General features: G+C 42.1%; 1 protein-coding gene across 1 annotated transcript in view; it reads left to right on the top strand.

Moving 5' to 3' along the window:
• Positions 1-11496, top strand: part of vldlr (very low density lipoprotein receptor) — a 50438-nt gene extending 38942 nt beyond the window's left edge. The window contains exons 17-19 of the mRNA XM_083983755.1: positions 9012-9089; positions 9231-9400; positions 10823-11496. Coding sequence (XP_083839881.1) covers positions 9012-9089; positions 9231-9400; positions 10823-10858 — 284 coding nt within the window. The 3' untranslated portion in view covers positions 10859-11496. The remainder of the gene's footprint in view (positions 1-9011; positions 9090-9230; positions 9401-10822) is intronic.
• Positions 11497-15694: the final 4198 nt, after the last annotated feature.

A 15694-nucleotide genomic window follows, 5' to 3' on the forward strand; every position in this document is an offset into this window, starting at 1 on the left:
CAACAAACAGAGGTAACCTGTAGCTGGTCACATTCCACCAAAGCATTTTTTTAAGACCATTCTGTGAAGGAAAAGGGAACTGCACCTTTTCATATGGGATCTCACACACACAGAATAAATTGTAATAAACAAAATCCAGTCTAATTCTCTGGGTTTGATACAAAAATAATTGTGTCAGTCCCTCTTTTCTCCTCTGCTTCTCAAGCATGTTTCTTTAGTGTGTGTGTGTGTTCCCTCTGTGAGGCTCGTCTTCTAACATCATCCACCCCAGCCATAAACCCAGCTGTCCGTTTGTGTTATTAGTCTTGACAGCTGAACAGTAGCTGAGTCAGTTGGCGTTGTGATCTATTTTTCAGTGGTTCTTTGGTAAGTCTCCTTCACATCTCAGCTGCAGCTCCGTCTCCTCCTGCCATTCAGAGTGTGTTATCCTGACAGCTGAATTCCTGAGGTTGAATCCTTCTTGTGCTTCCATAGTACTCCCTCTATCCTTAGTGCTACTCTTTGGTTCTATTTGGTGGCAGTGGGAAGAGGTCTTTCCCAAACTGCTGACAGATTTAGATTTGTGTATGGACGATATAGAACATCCCCAGAACATCAATGTTAAATAGGCCAAATCCATTTAGCACTTTGTTTGAAATGTTTAAACTAAGACATTGTAAGAAATGTAATTTTTGAGTTTGATGGCACATCTCAAAACAGTTGGGACAGGGCAACAAGCGGCTGTAGAAGTAGGTGTTTCTTATAAGAAACAGCTGAGGGAGCATTTTGCAAATACGATTAACTGGTAACGGGTCAGTTGCCAATTCAATCAGTGCTTGGTAAGAAGTGGATCATTCAGTAACAAAGTAGTGGTTTGAACATTAATTCCAGAGTCAGACAGGAGATTTTCTGTGACAGGATTTAAGCTTTCAGAAAAGAAACTCAAACTGCAGTCCTGCTCTCTGGTTTAACAGGTTGGTGGGAACTGCTCTCCTCTCATTTTTGTCTTTTGTCTTTTTGTCTCAAGCTGTCCAGCTCCTTTCTGTGCTCTTTCAGATTAGCCTTTTCATACTAAAGCTGTCAGATACCAACCTGAAGGCTGAATCCAGTGCACATACAGTACTTTTCCTAATTGGACTCAAACTGCAGAGTGAGACACTGGTGTACAGAAAGCACTGGGATGTCTCCCTAACAACTCCAGAATGAAAGTCTGCCTAGTTAAACTGTCTATACGACTGTTGAAAGAGTCTGGACAATTTTCTTAGACAAATTCCCTCTTTTTTTAATCTTTTATCTGCTACTCCTCACCTTTTCCTATATCTGGGACATTGGTTGAATATTTGTTTCTCTTCAGTAAATTCATTCTGACCAGTTTCATGCAGAGCTATTTGCATTTACTTTCTCACGCCCATGTCTTTGCTCAATATTTTATTATGTATTTCCACAAGCCTCATCTGTGCTTTAATGAGCACCAATAAGCCTGCTGTATCTTAGCAAGTAAACATAACAAGCATCAGACCATAAATAGTGCCATGAAGCATTTTGGCATGCCGCAGTCAGCATTTAGCTCACAAATGAAGCTGAAGTCACTCTCCATAATGCAGTTAATGGTGTGGTTTCCAAAGTGGGAGTGGAGATTCCACTTTTTGTTTTTAGCCTTCTTTACATATTCATGTGTTTGATTGTTGCTTGGTAGTGTAGACCAGTGCTCTCTCATGTGTTGTAGAATTTGTGACCAAATGGAGTGAGGTTTGCATGTGCACACAGGAACAAATAGTTAATCTGATGCAATGTGTATAATTATTACTCCTGTCATTCCTTCACATGTGGGAATGAAAGTGTTCTATCTCTTTCAGTCTTTCCCCAGACGTTGGTGGTGTTGTTCTTGCTGGTGCCCACAAACAGTTGCTGGTCCAATTCTGGGAAAATATAAAGAAGAGAGAAGTTTAGACTCTGCCTTGTTTCTCACCTCTGCATAACTGTGCAGTTGCTGTGTTAAGCTGGTCTGCTCTTTTTTTTTTGGTTTCTGAAAGATTTTAGATTAAAGATGCTTTGATGGAAAGGTGAGGGATCTTGCCAACATCTTTAAATGGATAGTTCAACATTTTGGCAAATTGGCCCACTGCCATAGCTATGCTACGGAGGCTCATGGGATTTCTTGGTTTCCCTCATCAAACTCATCAAATACACAATCCAACAACTCCAAAACGCTCTGGTGGACAAGTTGTGAGCTGCACATTCACCACACTATGAGATAATAACAGAATGTTACCAGACAGAGTTGTTTTAGAGGGAAATTCATGCAAAACCGCTGATGCACGTTGCCTTCAGGGACAGTTTTTCAGCAAGCAGACTCTGTATTTACCTCTAAAACAACTCTGTCTGGTAACGTTGTGTTATTATCTCGTATCGTGGTGAATGTGCAGGTCACAACTTGTCCACCAGAGCGTTGTGGAGTTGTTGGATTGTGTATTTGATGAGTTTGATGAGGGAAACCAAGAAATCCCATGAGCCTCCATAGCGTAGCTCTGAGCAGCTCGCGGCTCTGCTCCACCGTTCTAAAAATAGCTTGCGACATAGCGACAACTAAAGGTAACAAACCTACTGCTATGACTATAGCGATTATGGCGATGGGCCAATTTGCCAAAATGTTGAACTATCCCTTTAAACTGGTCTGCTCGTTTCTTAGATTAAAGATGCTTTGATGGAAGGTGAGGGATCTTGCCAACATCTTTAAGACTGCACCTATGTTGATTTCCTGTATATTTCTGGTCGTACAGCAGGATGAGATGAACTGGAGCAGCAGTTTATCCTGCAATGGCCTAATATCCTTCATATAATGAACATCCCATAGCCTGACTCACCTCCTTGGAGGCTGTTTGGGAATCTGGAGATGTCTCCAGGCTCTTTACAGCTGCTGTGATGACTGAATGTACCACCCAGACTGCCAAGATGTGTGTGTGAGAGAGAGAGAGACAGAAAGATGTGTTTGTGCTTTTATCTCTGCAAAGTGTCTGTGTGTTTGATTTTCTCCAAACACACGGGGCTTGTGTGTTTCCATGTGAATGCTCAGGTTGTCTTGTGAGTGTCTTCATGCGTCTCTCTTTAACTGTGTGTCTATGCCAGTCTGTGTTTTCTTTCTGCTGCTACTTAAAAGTAAGAATAGTGTGGAAGGGGTTAAAGAGAGATGCTTGCCATTTGCTGAATGCCCCTCCACCTTCCTCCTAGTTGGGCTGCAGCCAAGGGCCTTGTTGCTCTTTACTAAACCCCCAACTAACATATTTATCCCATTTTACAGCCGATGCAGCTGGACTCAACAGAAACTGTGGAGCATTGTGTGGTTGCAGCTTTGAGCAGCTCTAATCTTGTTAGGGAGAGAAGTAGTAAGCAATGCTCTTCACTTCAGGGCTGAACCTGAAACTACCACACAGGGATTCATATAACAGTCTTAAGAGGCAACCGGGGGCTGTTTTCCTTCAGGCTGACCAATCTTCCTGGGAAATAACTGCTTTCAAGGTTTTTCTGGATTTGTTAGGACTCCACTTCCACAGTTCCATACAGTATACTGAGTATACTAACTATCAATTTGAAATGTTGATTTATAAACTTAAAGCAGAAGTAAGTGGAATGTTTGTGTTAATATAAGTCTTAAATAGTTCTATCTTCCGACAGCAATCACTTCTATAGAGTGTTTGGGTCAGTCACTCTGCTCTGCTGTAAGCCGAGGAGAAAACTTTACTTGTATCATACAACCTTTATCCAATGAGGAGAGAGAACGGCATAAAGGGGCAGTCCTCTCTGTGTGTGCAGCCAAGGGATGCGCGTGAATGTGGTGACGTAGGGACGAGGACAGGGACTTCTGACAGGAAGTTAGCCAAAACCACCAGATCGCTTACTTCTGCTTTGTGTGTGTGTGTGTGTGTGTGTGTGTGTGTGTGGCGATGGCTGAGTGTGACGATTTTTTTTTCGTTCACACCGGACCTTTTATTTTTGTCGCTCCAAAAAAATGGCTCTGTCACTCAGCTGCAGTTGCTCGTCACTTTGGAACGATACAACAGATCGCTCTGATGACGTCATTCAAGCGATTGAATTTCACCTCGCTCTGAGTCGCTCTTTTCTTCCTGTTTGTATTGGTCCAGCACGGCTGACATTGTACCTGCTGCAGCTGTTTACCTGTTGTGAAAGTCCCACAAGCGCCGTACGACGCCAAGCCTGCTTTGCTCTGAGTTGTATTATGTTTGCATGATTTCAGTAGTTGTCATAGTTACACATGGATTACGGAGCCAATCGGCGCTGAGCAACAGGCGACTGGCAGCCAGAGAGTTGGGATTTCTCATCTCGAGCAACAGAGCGATTGATTAGTCGAATAATCGCCATAAGTGACGACCACTGGTCGACCAACAAAATCTACATCAGACAGAATGCATGCACCGTCAAAACCATTCTTGTGTGTCATCAATTTGTGTTGATTTAAACTAATATATCATTTGGATCAGCATGAGTATAGTCTACAATAATTGCAATAATGAATAATGACTTTAACTTTCTTGAGCTTAATGTTGTATTGCATGGCAGTAGGTCTGATCTCCATCTCCAGTCCCTACACAGCAGTCTTTTTACACTAAACAGGACAACACTGCTGTGCTTATCAATAAGCAATCTGCCTGTAAGGATTTTACTAGCGATGTCCCAATCACATGTTTTTGCGTCATTTTATTTTGAGTATCTGTCGATACCGAGTCCCGATCCTGGACAACGTAGCGTTACATTTTTGATACATCGGTGATCCAGATCTTTTCCACCTGATTCTGATCCTTTGAAAATCACGTGATCGACAACGATTTCCGATCACGTGATTAATTCGGGGACATCCCTAGATTTTCCTGTTGCAGCTGGTGTCCTTCATGATGGTACATGATGGTGTGTACAGTTTGGTTGGTAGCTTTAAACCTGTAAACTGCCTCTAGATGTTGTCACCTCACTCTGACACTGGCGGTGTGCATCTTACTTGTATCATAAAAGCAGTAAGCTGTGTTGACGTGTAGCTGCTGTTCTATATCGTAGAGACGGTTTCATGACTGTTTGTCTCGTCGCTGAGCTCGGCTTGGCTTCGATTTGTTTCTTGCAAAAGAATGCATCCTGCTTTCATCTATGGAGCGTATATTAGTTCAGTGAGTCTCCTGAGATCTGGTCTATTTTCAAACCAGGCCTTTTTTTTTTTTAATGCGAGCAATTTACAAAGAGATGCAGTAGTTTGTGCTGTCAAAAGCGTGACATTCAGCTCTCTGTGGCACACCCCTCTGCCAAAGGTCCCTCAGAGGATGAGGGGAAAGCTCTAATACAACCTCCCCCAGGTCAAACCGTCCCTCATCGCCTGTTCTGTCGCCTGTTTCTACGATGGTGACTTGCATGTTGGGCTTTGTTAAAAAAAAATAAAACTAGGACTGTTCTCCTCCCTCAGATTCAAGAGGGTATTCATGTTTTACTTGTTAAAAATGTCTCTCTGAAGTGTTTTTGGCTGTGGATACTGTCACACAAGTATTCTCTGCATGTAGGCTGGAATTAGCTTGTTCCAAAATTTGCTACCAACATGGAATGAGAAAACTCAGTTGTGTACACTAGCTATCTGTAATGAGCTAGTGTACTAGCTTCTACTGTAATGATGTGGATATATGTGGGATAGTTCAACATTTTGGCAAATTGGCCCATTGCCATAATCCCTATAGTCATAGCAGTAGGTTTGTTAGCTTTATTTGTCGGTGCAAGCTATTTTTAGAACGGTGGAGCAGAGCCGTGAGCTGCTCAGAGCTACGCTACGGAGGCTCATGGGATTTCTTGGTTTCCCTCATCAAACTCCTCAAATACACAATCCAACAACTCCACAACGCTCTGGTGGACAAGTTGTGACCTGCACATTCACCACGCTATGAGATAATAACACAACGTTACCAGATGGATCCGTTTTAGAGGTAAATACAGAGTCTGCTTGCTGAAAAACTGTCCCTGAAGGCAACGTGCATCAGCGGTTTTGCATGAATTTCCCTCTAAAACAACTCTGTCTAGTAACGTTGTGTTATTATCTCATAGCGTGGTGAATGTGCAGGTCACAACTTGTCCACCAGAGCGTTGTGGAGTTGTTGGATTGTGTATTTGATGAGTTTGATGAGGGAAACCCCATGAGCCTCCGTAGCTTTGCTCTGAGCAGATCACGGCTCTGCTCCGCCGTTCTAAAAATAGCTTGCACAGACAATTAAAGGCAACAAACCTACTGCTATGACTATAGCGACTATGGCAATGGGCCAATTTGCCAAAATGTTGAACTATCCCTTCAAGTTCCTGTTGTTGTGTAATGACACATTCAGATACATTTCAGGCCATGGTGCTTCTCAGATCTCAGATAACTGATTTGAAGGAGTGTAGAGGTCCTTTCACACTGGGGACATAACGAATAAACAACATGAAATTGCGAAATATTCGGCGGCGAATATTTGGCATCAAAAACCCTTCGCACAGGCGGCGACGCAACAATTTCAAACAGACAATTTCAGTTTTGCTTTGTGTCGGGTGGGTTTTCGCCTCCACGTCGTGTGTTAAATCCGTCGTGTGATAAAACTACTGTCACTGTCTAATCACTGTCTAATCAATATCTGATCACTGTCCTCCATTTGGTTGTCTTTGTAAAGTTTGAGTCCCTTGTCAAACAAGACAAGGTGGTGAACATAGACTGTGGGATGATGAGAGCATAGATCCAGTCTATTGCTATTTCTAAACCATCTTTGGTGAGAGACACCGGTTGTTTACATTGTTGTCATGGTGTTGTGGCATGGGGGTTGTGATGTACCTCCTTTTCACGCTACATGATTGGTTGATGCGTTTATTCGCCAGGCGAAAGCTCAGAAGAACTGACCTCGATGCGGGGGGAAAAAAAATTACGTCGCATTTTCGCTGCGTAACATTCGTGGTCGGTGTGAAAGGACTCGTGATAAGTACCGGGGTTCGAAAAAAATATTGACTCGCGAATTATTCACATGAAAAATACATCTCCAGTGTGAAAGGACCTTTACTTTGTAATGCAAGACGTTAAAAGGTCATTCCCTGCAGTCATCTTTTGTCACAATTTCATTAGTGAGTATTGGACAAATGATGGTCATCAGATATTACTGGATATTACCTGACACATGGTGGTTTTGTGGACTTACACATGCCCTTATTTTCTGTACACGATTACACTGCAAACAGGAACTGAGAGGATAACTCTTCATGGTGCAGATTCACCACAATGAAAAGTAACAATAAACTGAGATTTAAAGTTTATTATATCTATAGATGATGGTGGATTGTTGGCAGAAAGTTCACTTTATTGAACTTGTGAATTGTGAGCTCTAGCCTTTATACAGTATTGAATAACTTTCATTTGGACACTTGAATACAAAGGTTTTAGGAAAATCAGCCAAACTGAAACATACACAACAAACATAAATCCATCCAAGTTGATACCAACAGACTCTGAACCTGTTGTGTCCATGGGAACTGCCTCCCTCTCCAGCCATTCATTTTCACTTACAAACTCATCAGCAGAAGCTGAAAAATAAATGTGAATGGCATGACTATCTGACCCAAGTAGTGACTATGTGAAACACCTGTAAACAAAGGGAGTGAAAACGGTTCAGTCTGTTTGATTTTGTTGTGTTTTTTGAGGAGGATTTGGTTCTGGGGTTCTCTGTCAAGTGTTTGGTTTTGCTCACATCAAGTAAAAGCTCAGGCACAGAGGCACTTGTCATAGCTCAGGTTTCAGACGTTATCATTTTAGAATTCCAAAGTATAAAACTGAATTGGTAAACTTGATCTATCTTTAATAACCTTATCCTAATCCACTTAATCCTGAAAGAGGCTGTTTGGGATGAGTGCAGATAACATTTGCTGATGGGTTCCTGTTGGTTTCTAATTACAAAACCCATGACTCCTATTCACTCAGTTGATCCTCCATGTTGCGTTCAACACATGATGTTAAAAGATTGTCCTCAGGTCTGTGTACTGCACACACAGTATGATACATTAGGCTACATTCAGAACATCTCTCAACTGTGCAGCGGCCACAACAGCTCAGCGGTGACACCTAGTGGTAAAAACAAGGAAGTGACGCAAAACCACTAAATCGCACACTATCAAAGAGCACCATTGTTTTCTAACCCTTTTCCTAAAAAAAAAAGACACATTGGAACCACTCACTCACTGTGGTTTACCATACATTACCTCATCATCTCCAACCTGCATCTTAGTTTGAGGTTTATGGACACCTGAAGTGATTAAATTGTCACCAAAAATCATGGTACCAAAACATGTCAGGTTTGTCCCATGTCTGTATAATATTGATCTTGGAATAAAAGCATTATTGTTTTCACCCAGCTGCAGCAAAGTTGAACTTGCAACGGGAACCAAACTTCAGTACCAGGACATGACAACTCTGAAAATGATTGTTCAGATTTCTACCAGCTGATTATACAGAACTGACTGAATATTTGCTGGCTGATACTTTTGCACTGAACATTCTATTTACTCATATTTCATTGTCTGAGTGGACATTTTCACAGGAAAAATAATTTGTATTATTTTTTCAACCTTTTTTGCCATTATCAAGATGATCATATTTGTTTCAGTTGTTTTAACTGAATATAATTGTTGTCGTGCTTCAAGTGTCCGATTGGTTCTTTTCATTGGTGGAAACATGTGCCAGGTCATTTTCCATGCAGAACACGTCTGTTTCCCATTGATCATCTGAGCTGGTGGAACCACATCACCTAACAAATGAATTTTCTTGGTGCAGATTCACTTTCTCATCTAGTTACTCTGTTTGTTTTGTTAATAAACTCAGCATTCAGACATCAGCTGGTCAGAGTAAAAGACTGTATCAGTAGAATGTCTAATGGCTTTTCATTCATTTTCATAAGTAACCATTTTTTGAACTGGACTTTTTTTTTTTTTTTAAATGCCACACTCGATTATTCGGCTGATGAGTTATTGTTGTTTTCTAGAAGCCAATGTGAGCACATCGATCCAGGTGAACTCCACAGCCCGAGGTTCTGCTGCTGCCTGGGCCATACTGCCCGTCTGTGAGTAGCAACCACACACACACACACACACACACACACACACACACACACACAACCCTGCTGGATAGAAAGGTCATGACAGCACCAAATGATTTGTCTAAAACTAACATACTACCTGTGTCTGTCTGTCCTGCTGCTCAGTGTTGCTGGCGATGGCGGCGGCCGGCGGATACTTGATGTGGAGGAACTGGCAGCTGAAGAACCAGAAGAGCATGAACTTTGACAACCCTGTCTACCTGAAGACAACAGAAGAAGACCTCAACATTGACATCACCCGGCATAGTGCCAGTGTGGGACATACCTACCCTGCCGTGAGTAAACAACACAGCCCAAGAGCACCAGAACCCAGAATGCACCCTCTTCTGCTCCTCAATTGATTAAAGGATAATTACCGGTTTTTACAATCTGGACCTTATTTCTAGCATAAAATACGATCATTTACTCACCAAGATAACTTTGGTTTCATTACAAGTCGTTCCAAGAAATTAGATCCAGCCGAGAGCCGCGTATGCGAGTACACTGGGCAGCGGTATGCAGCCTCTAAATAACACATTATCTGCAGAGAAACTCGTTCATTTCACCAATATTTAGTTATGATAGGCTAGTGCTATTCCCCTCTGAGTCCGGGGTTAGCTTTTATCAACATCCGGGGTCTGTAGGTTGACCTACTGACCTCTGACCTGGATGATGTCATCTCCGACCGCCGCCCCGGCGCGGCTTGTTGCTATCGCTAATGCTACGGTTCGTTTCTGTGTGTTTCTGGCTTCCTCTCCACAACCTGGACTCACTAAAGCTCCGGCTAGTTGCGCTAAAAATGGACCTGAATGCCTAAGTAGGAATAAGAATGATTATTATCAGAATGAGCCGGGCAGCGGTCGGAGATGACATCATCCAGGTCAGAGGTCAGTAGGTCAACCTACAGACCCCGGATGTTGATAACAGCTAACCCCGGACTCAGAGGGGAATAGCACTAGCCTATCAGAACTAAATATTGGTGAAATGAACGAGTTTCACAGCGGATAATGTGTTATTTAGAGGCTGCATTGCGCTGCTCCCTGTTCTCGCATTATGTGGATATACGCGGCTCTCAGCTGGAGCTAATTTCGTCGGAACGACTTGTAATGACACCAAAGTTATCTGGGTGAGTAAATGATCGTATTTTATGCTATAAGTAAAGTCCAGGTTGTAAAAAACGGTAATTATCCTCTAACTGCAGAGTTTAGGTCGAAGGAGAAGGTTGAGACTACTCGCGTTCTGTTCAGCCGTTGTACTTTGACTATGTAGAATAATCCCAGGATGCTGACTTGATGTTCATGACCTCCACTCTCATCCTGACCTTGTGGCCTGTAGTAATCTGTAGTGCATTATTGGCAGTATGCATCACCCAGACTGTGCAGATTAAACAGATTAACTTTAACTTGAGGTCAGAGCTACAAGATGGGCACAGAGCGGTGCCGTCACCTCCCCAGCTGCAGCAGGATCTGTGTGAAGCTGTGGCAGCGCAGATTCTCCCTGAAATAACAGATGGTTTAAAAACAAGATGAAGAATGTGAATTGATCTGACTTTAGAGCACTTTACACTTGGGACAGTGTCAGGTTTTGGTTCCACCTGTTTAGCCTTAATGCTAAGCTGGGCTAGCCGTGTCTTAACTTTAGGACAAAAGAAACAGTGAAATAAAACCTTTAATGAATGACTTGTCTCTGTCCCCCACCCCCTACCCCTCTCTCTCCAGATTTCCATAGTGAGCACAGATGATGATCTGTCCTGATCGTCTCGGAGGTTTTTGGTGTTTTTTTTTTTTTTTACAGCAGCCTGTAGTGTTGCATGGCGCCTCCTCGTTCCCATGCCGACGGTTGTCTGTAACAGCAGCAGCAGCCCTTACAGTACGACCACATGCCTTCTGAAGTGCATTATGTCATTATCTGTGGTGAGGATGACCAGAGGAAATGTTATTTATGTGAATACTACAATGAACTACCAGTATGTCATAACTGTTTTCACTCCTTGCGTCCAAAGTATTAAGGATTTCTTTTTTTCTTCCATCTAAATTTTTGGGCCTCGCACGCATCACTTCCCAACTCTTTTTGCCCCACCCTCTTTAAAGAATCCAAAGCCATCTTGCCACAATCGATGAGAAAAATGCGGTGAATTTCCACTGTTAGTTTGCCTCTTCCAGGAATTTCTGTGAATTTCAGACTGAACTTGAACTGACCAGAGGCTGCAGTGTTTCTCTCAGCAAACAGATCAAATCTGCTGGACAGGAAACTAGATCTGAGCTCACTGTTTTCAGCCACACCTCGGGAGACTCTGGGATCAAGCGTCATAAAGGGGATGAGGCATTCCAGGTCCAGACTTTATTTCTTTATTCAACAGGCTCACATGTAACTATGTATTTATGATCAGGATTTTGGGAGTAATATCTAAAGAAAAAAATAAGTTTTCAGGTTTTTTCTTTAATTTTTGTGTGATAATTGTTTCCTACTGTACCTCTTGGAGTTCATTCATACAGGTTATTTCATTATTATTATTATTATTATTATTATTATTATTATTATTATTATTATTATTATTATTATTATTATTATTATTATTATTATTATTATTATTATTATTGTTGTTGTAGAGGCTGTGTCAGGATCACCATGGTTGCAGCATTTGTAAACACTGTACATATTTCATCCCTCAGAGACATGACTGTCAATCAGGACTCTCCTCAATGCACTTTGATCAATGTTCCTTGTGTAAATAAGATTGTATACATTTGACTTAAAATCAATTTTTTGCTATGGTTGGGCATTGTATCAGGGTTAGAGGTGTATTTAACAAGAAAGAAAAAGCTGAAAAAAACAACACAACTGAATTTGGTAAAACTATTTTGTATGTTTGTGTGCTGTTGCTGTGAACTTTTTCTAGCCTTGTACAGTGAAGGGGAACACTATTAAAACTTAACAGCTCTGTATCTGTGAAAAAAACTGATTTGCAAATCACTTCAGAATTAAAACCTAATACATAACGTTGTTTAAAACATGGCATCTGACTTTCTCTATTTTGTGTGTGTGTTCTTGTACTTACTACGTTGTGAGGACCGGAAAGAGTTTTTAACCAGAGTGAGGACATTTTTGGGAAGTGAGGACATTTTGGCCGGTCCTCACTTTTCCAAGGGCTGTTTGAGGGTTAATCAACGCAGAGGGTTAAGACTTTAGGTTATAATTAGGTTTAAGTTAGGTTAAAGGGATAGTTCACCTTCGTCTTGTATTGAAGCCCCGAAATGCGAAATTGTCCCCCCCAAAAAAAGAAAAAAGTCTACTTTTCAAGCTTGTTTGTAGCGGAAGCTCCTCATCCCGGTTCATCAAATTTGGACGAACCAGGGTCCGTCCTCTTCCCAGGAGGAGCTTCGAGAAGATTCCGCTACAAAACAAGCTTGAAATATTTTTTTTTTTTTCGGGACAATTTCGCATTTCGGGGCTTCAATACAAGACGGACATTACGTACGAGCAGCATGGAGGTATTTGGATGTTTTTTGGTGTGTCTTTTTGTTACGAAGACAGTTGGTATCCATTTGCAACCGTTATATGGACATGCACTGCTACGCCGAGACCCCCTGTAACTCAGAGAAGCCACGGAGGACTCTGAAACTTCTCCCAGCCCTTAGTCCACATGAGGATGAGTAGATGTTGAAATTTCAATTTTGAGTAAACTATCCCTTTAAGAGTAATGGTTAAGGTTAGACATGTGTTTTGGATGGTTAAGGTTAGGGTAAGGGGCTAGGGAATACATTATGTCAATGAGTGTCCTCACAAAGATAGCATTACAAGGATGTGTGTGTGTGCACGCGATGGGCAAGTTGCATACCTTTTTTTCTTTTTGAATTAACTGAAAAGCTGACTGTCAACGTCAGTGTTGAACATACTAACACTCAAGTGGCTGGTTGGGGTTTCTGACAGTGGGAAGTCCTGACTTCAGAGAAGTGGCGCTGTTATAGCTGCAGTTTAATGGTCAACAATGGGATGGAAAAGGGCAGCAGTTAGAAAAAGACCTGGAACTGCTAACAACAGCTCCAGTGTATGTACGGCAGAAACCAACAAAAGCAATAGAATTTGCATAACTAATGACACAATGAATCCTCTTCCTTCTCTTTGCAGCAGCTTTTAATCCCTGTGCAACATCCCTGCCGCTGTGGGGTCACGGCAGCCGAGGGAGAGACGGGAGGAGGCGGAGCTGAAGTGAAGGAAGTGGGTCGAGGCGGTGGGAGAGACACCAGTGGTTTAATTTGGAATGAATGTGGTTCTGTCAGATCATTATCCCTATTAATCTACAGAAAGGACTAATCTCCACCTTTCTGACTGGTTCACTTATCAGTCATCAGCCCAACTCACTCTCTGCAAACCCAAATACTTAAGTATTCTACATGCACAAGACACAGCATCACAGATTGCAATCCAGGATTAGTTCTGCAATTTGTGATTTCATTTGCAAGTTACATGCTATATATTTTTATGAAAGCCAAACCCGACCACCACACTTAGACCTTCACTTACCTGTAACTAGCCAATACTCTGTCACTATCAGATTTCCATGTTTCAAACCTGTGGACTGAACATCTATGTGAAAAGAAGACCTTCACATTTCACTGAGTGTCTCAACTTTAGCATCTGCATTTAGCTCAACATTGTTGCTGTGCCACTGTCAGAGCAACATTTAAATACAATTCATGAAAAGTAATAAATCTGTGTGTAGATTTGCACAGCAAATGACCACCATAAGGGCATAGTAGGTAGGTGCATCTTGTCGACCTGCAACCTGGCGCAAACAAAGATGGAGAGAGATAAAGTACAGCGAAAATGGTTTCGATGTGAATGCAAACATAGATTAGTCTACTACAGCCGCTGTCTGCTGCAGAGGAGCATGGCTGGCATCATCACATGAAGTTGTACAGGCAGGTTATGTTATGCAAAATTGAATCATAAATGGTCTGGGATTTTTGGATGATTAACTAACAGTTAATGTTTGTGGCCCCTGTTGGGGTGGGGGCTCCAAGGTGCCCCCTGCCTGTGGCCTCTAGAGTGTTTAGAACCGCCCCTGTTCTTCCAGATGAACCAGCCATCTCAATTCAAATTCAATTCAATTCAAAAAGCTTTATTGCCTATCACAAGGACAGAAAATTGTCCTCCAAACCAGGTGCCACCTGCGCTATGAAAGTTTTTCCAGTTAAAGGGATAGTTCACCCAAAGTTCAAATTTCATTCATTATCTACTCACCCTCATGTTGACCAAGAGCTGTGAGAATGTGAGAAAGAGTCCTCCATGGCTTCTCTGAGTTACGGGGGGTCCGCATAGCAGTATTTGTCCATATAATGGTTGTCAATGGATACCAACTTTATTCGTCCAAAAAGACACACCGAAAAACATCGAAATACCTCCATACTGCTCGTCTGTAATGTCCCTCTTGTATTGAAGCCCTGACATGAGAAATTGTTCCGCCGGTGATTTGTACTGACACAGGAAGAGAAGTGAACCGAGACACTGGGAGCTTCCGCTACAAACAAGCTTATATATAGACTTATAGACTTATTTTTTTCAGAACAATTTCTCACGTCGGGGCTTCAATACAAGAGGGACATTACACACGAGCAGTATGGAGGTATTTGGATGTTTTTTGGTGTGTCTTTTTGGACGAAGAATGGTCAAATGGAGCCTTCATGCGTAGCCTATGTGTGTCCAGTCCAAAGCACGGGTGACACTGGGCATGTTGGCAATAGCCAAAACCCCTGCTGCAAATGCAACAGAGTTAGTCTCGGCAGAAATGACTAATCAACCTAAAACCTAGAGGGACTCTCCAAATATTTCTTTTTTTTCTGTCGTCTTTACAGCTACATAACAGGGAGCATTACAAATTAAAATTGTATTTTCCAATACTATCAAGCAAGCGCCACAATCAGGGCCGTTGCTAGGAATCCTGGGGCCCCTGAAAGAATACTAAAGTGGGCCCCTGACTTTTCCACTTTTTTTTTTCTTAGACTACATATGTAATATCATTTTTTATTTAGCCTACTTTGTTTTGATGCTAATGCAGCATTACTATGAGTATCAGTCAGGGTCTTATGCAGAATAATTCAGTCATACAAAGATTAGACTACTGGGCGCTGGGCCCCTAGAATTATCATCACCTTTCTCCCCTATACAACGGCCCTGGCCACGATCGGGTGTAGATTTTGATAGTAGCAACTAAAATACTGATGAATTCTGAAATGTTCTAGGCCTACATCTCCTTCTGCGAACAGTTCACACACAAATTTGTTCTGCTCATGCTTCATGAATGAGAGACAGTAACAACAACCAACCTGTCCAGCCCCAGATTACCACGTGTGTTGAATTGTAACTTGCTGTCAGAGTGAGCAGAGGGAGGGAGAGATTCAGAGATGGATGTGAGCGGATAATAGTATTTAAAACTTAAGCACCCAGATCATCTCAGTCAGCTGCATCACACCATCACAATCAGTCTGCATGACTTCTCCCGCAGCATTTACCATCCGCTGATGCATCCTCCTTACCCATTTGTCTTGCCTTGTTTATTTGCGATCGAGGTTTTGTGCAAATGTGCAAGA

This window comes from Trachurus trachurus (genome assembly GCF_905171665.1).
Source record: "Trachurus trachurus genome assembly, chromosome: 12".
In the NCBI taxonomy this organism is placed as follows: domain Eukaryota; kingdom Metazoa; phylum Chordata; class Actinopteri; order Carangiformes; family Carangidae; genus Trachurus; species Trachurus trachurus.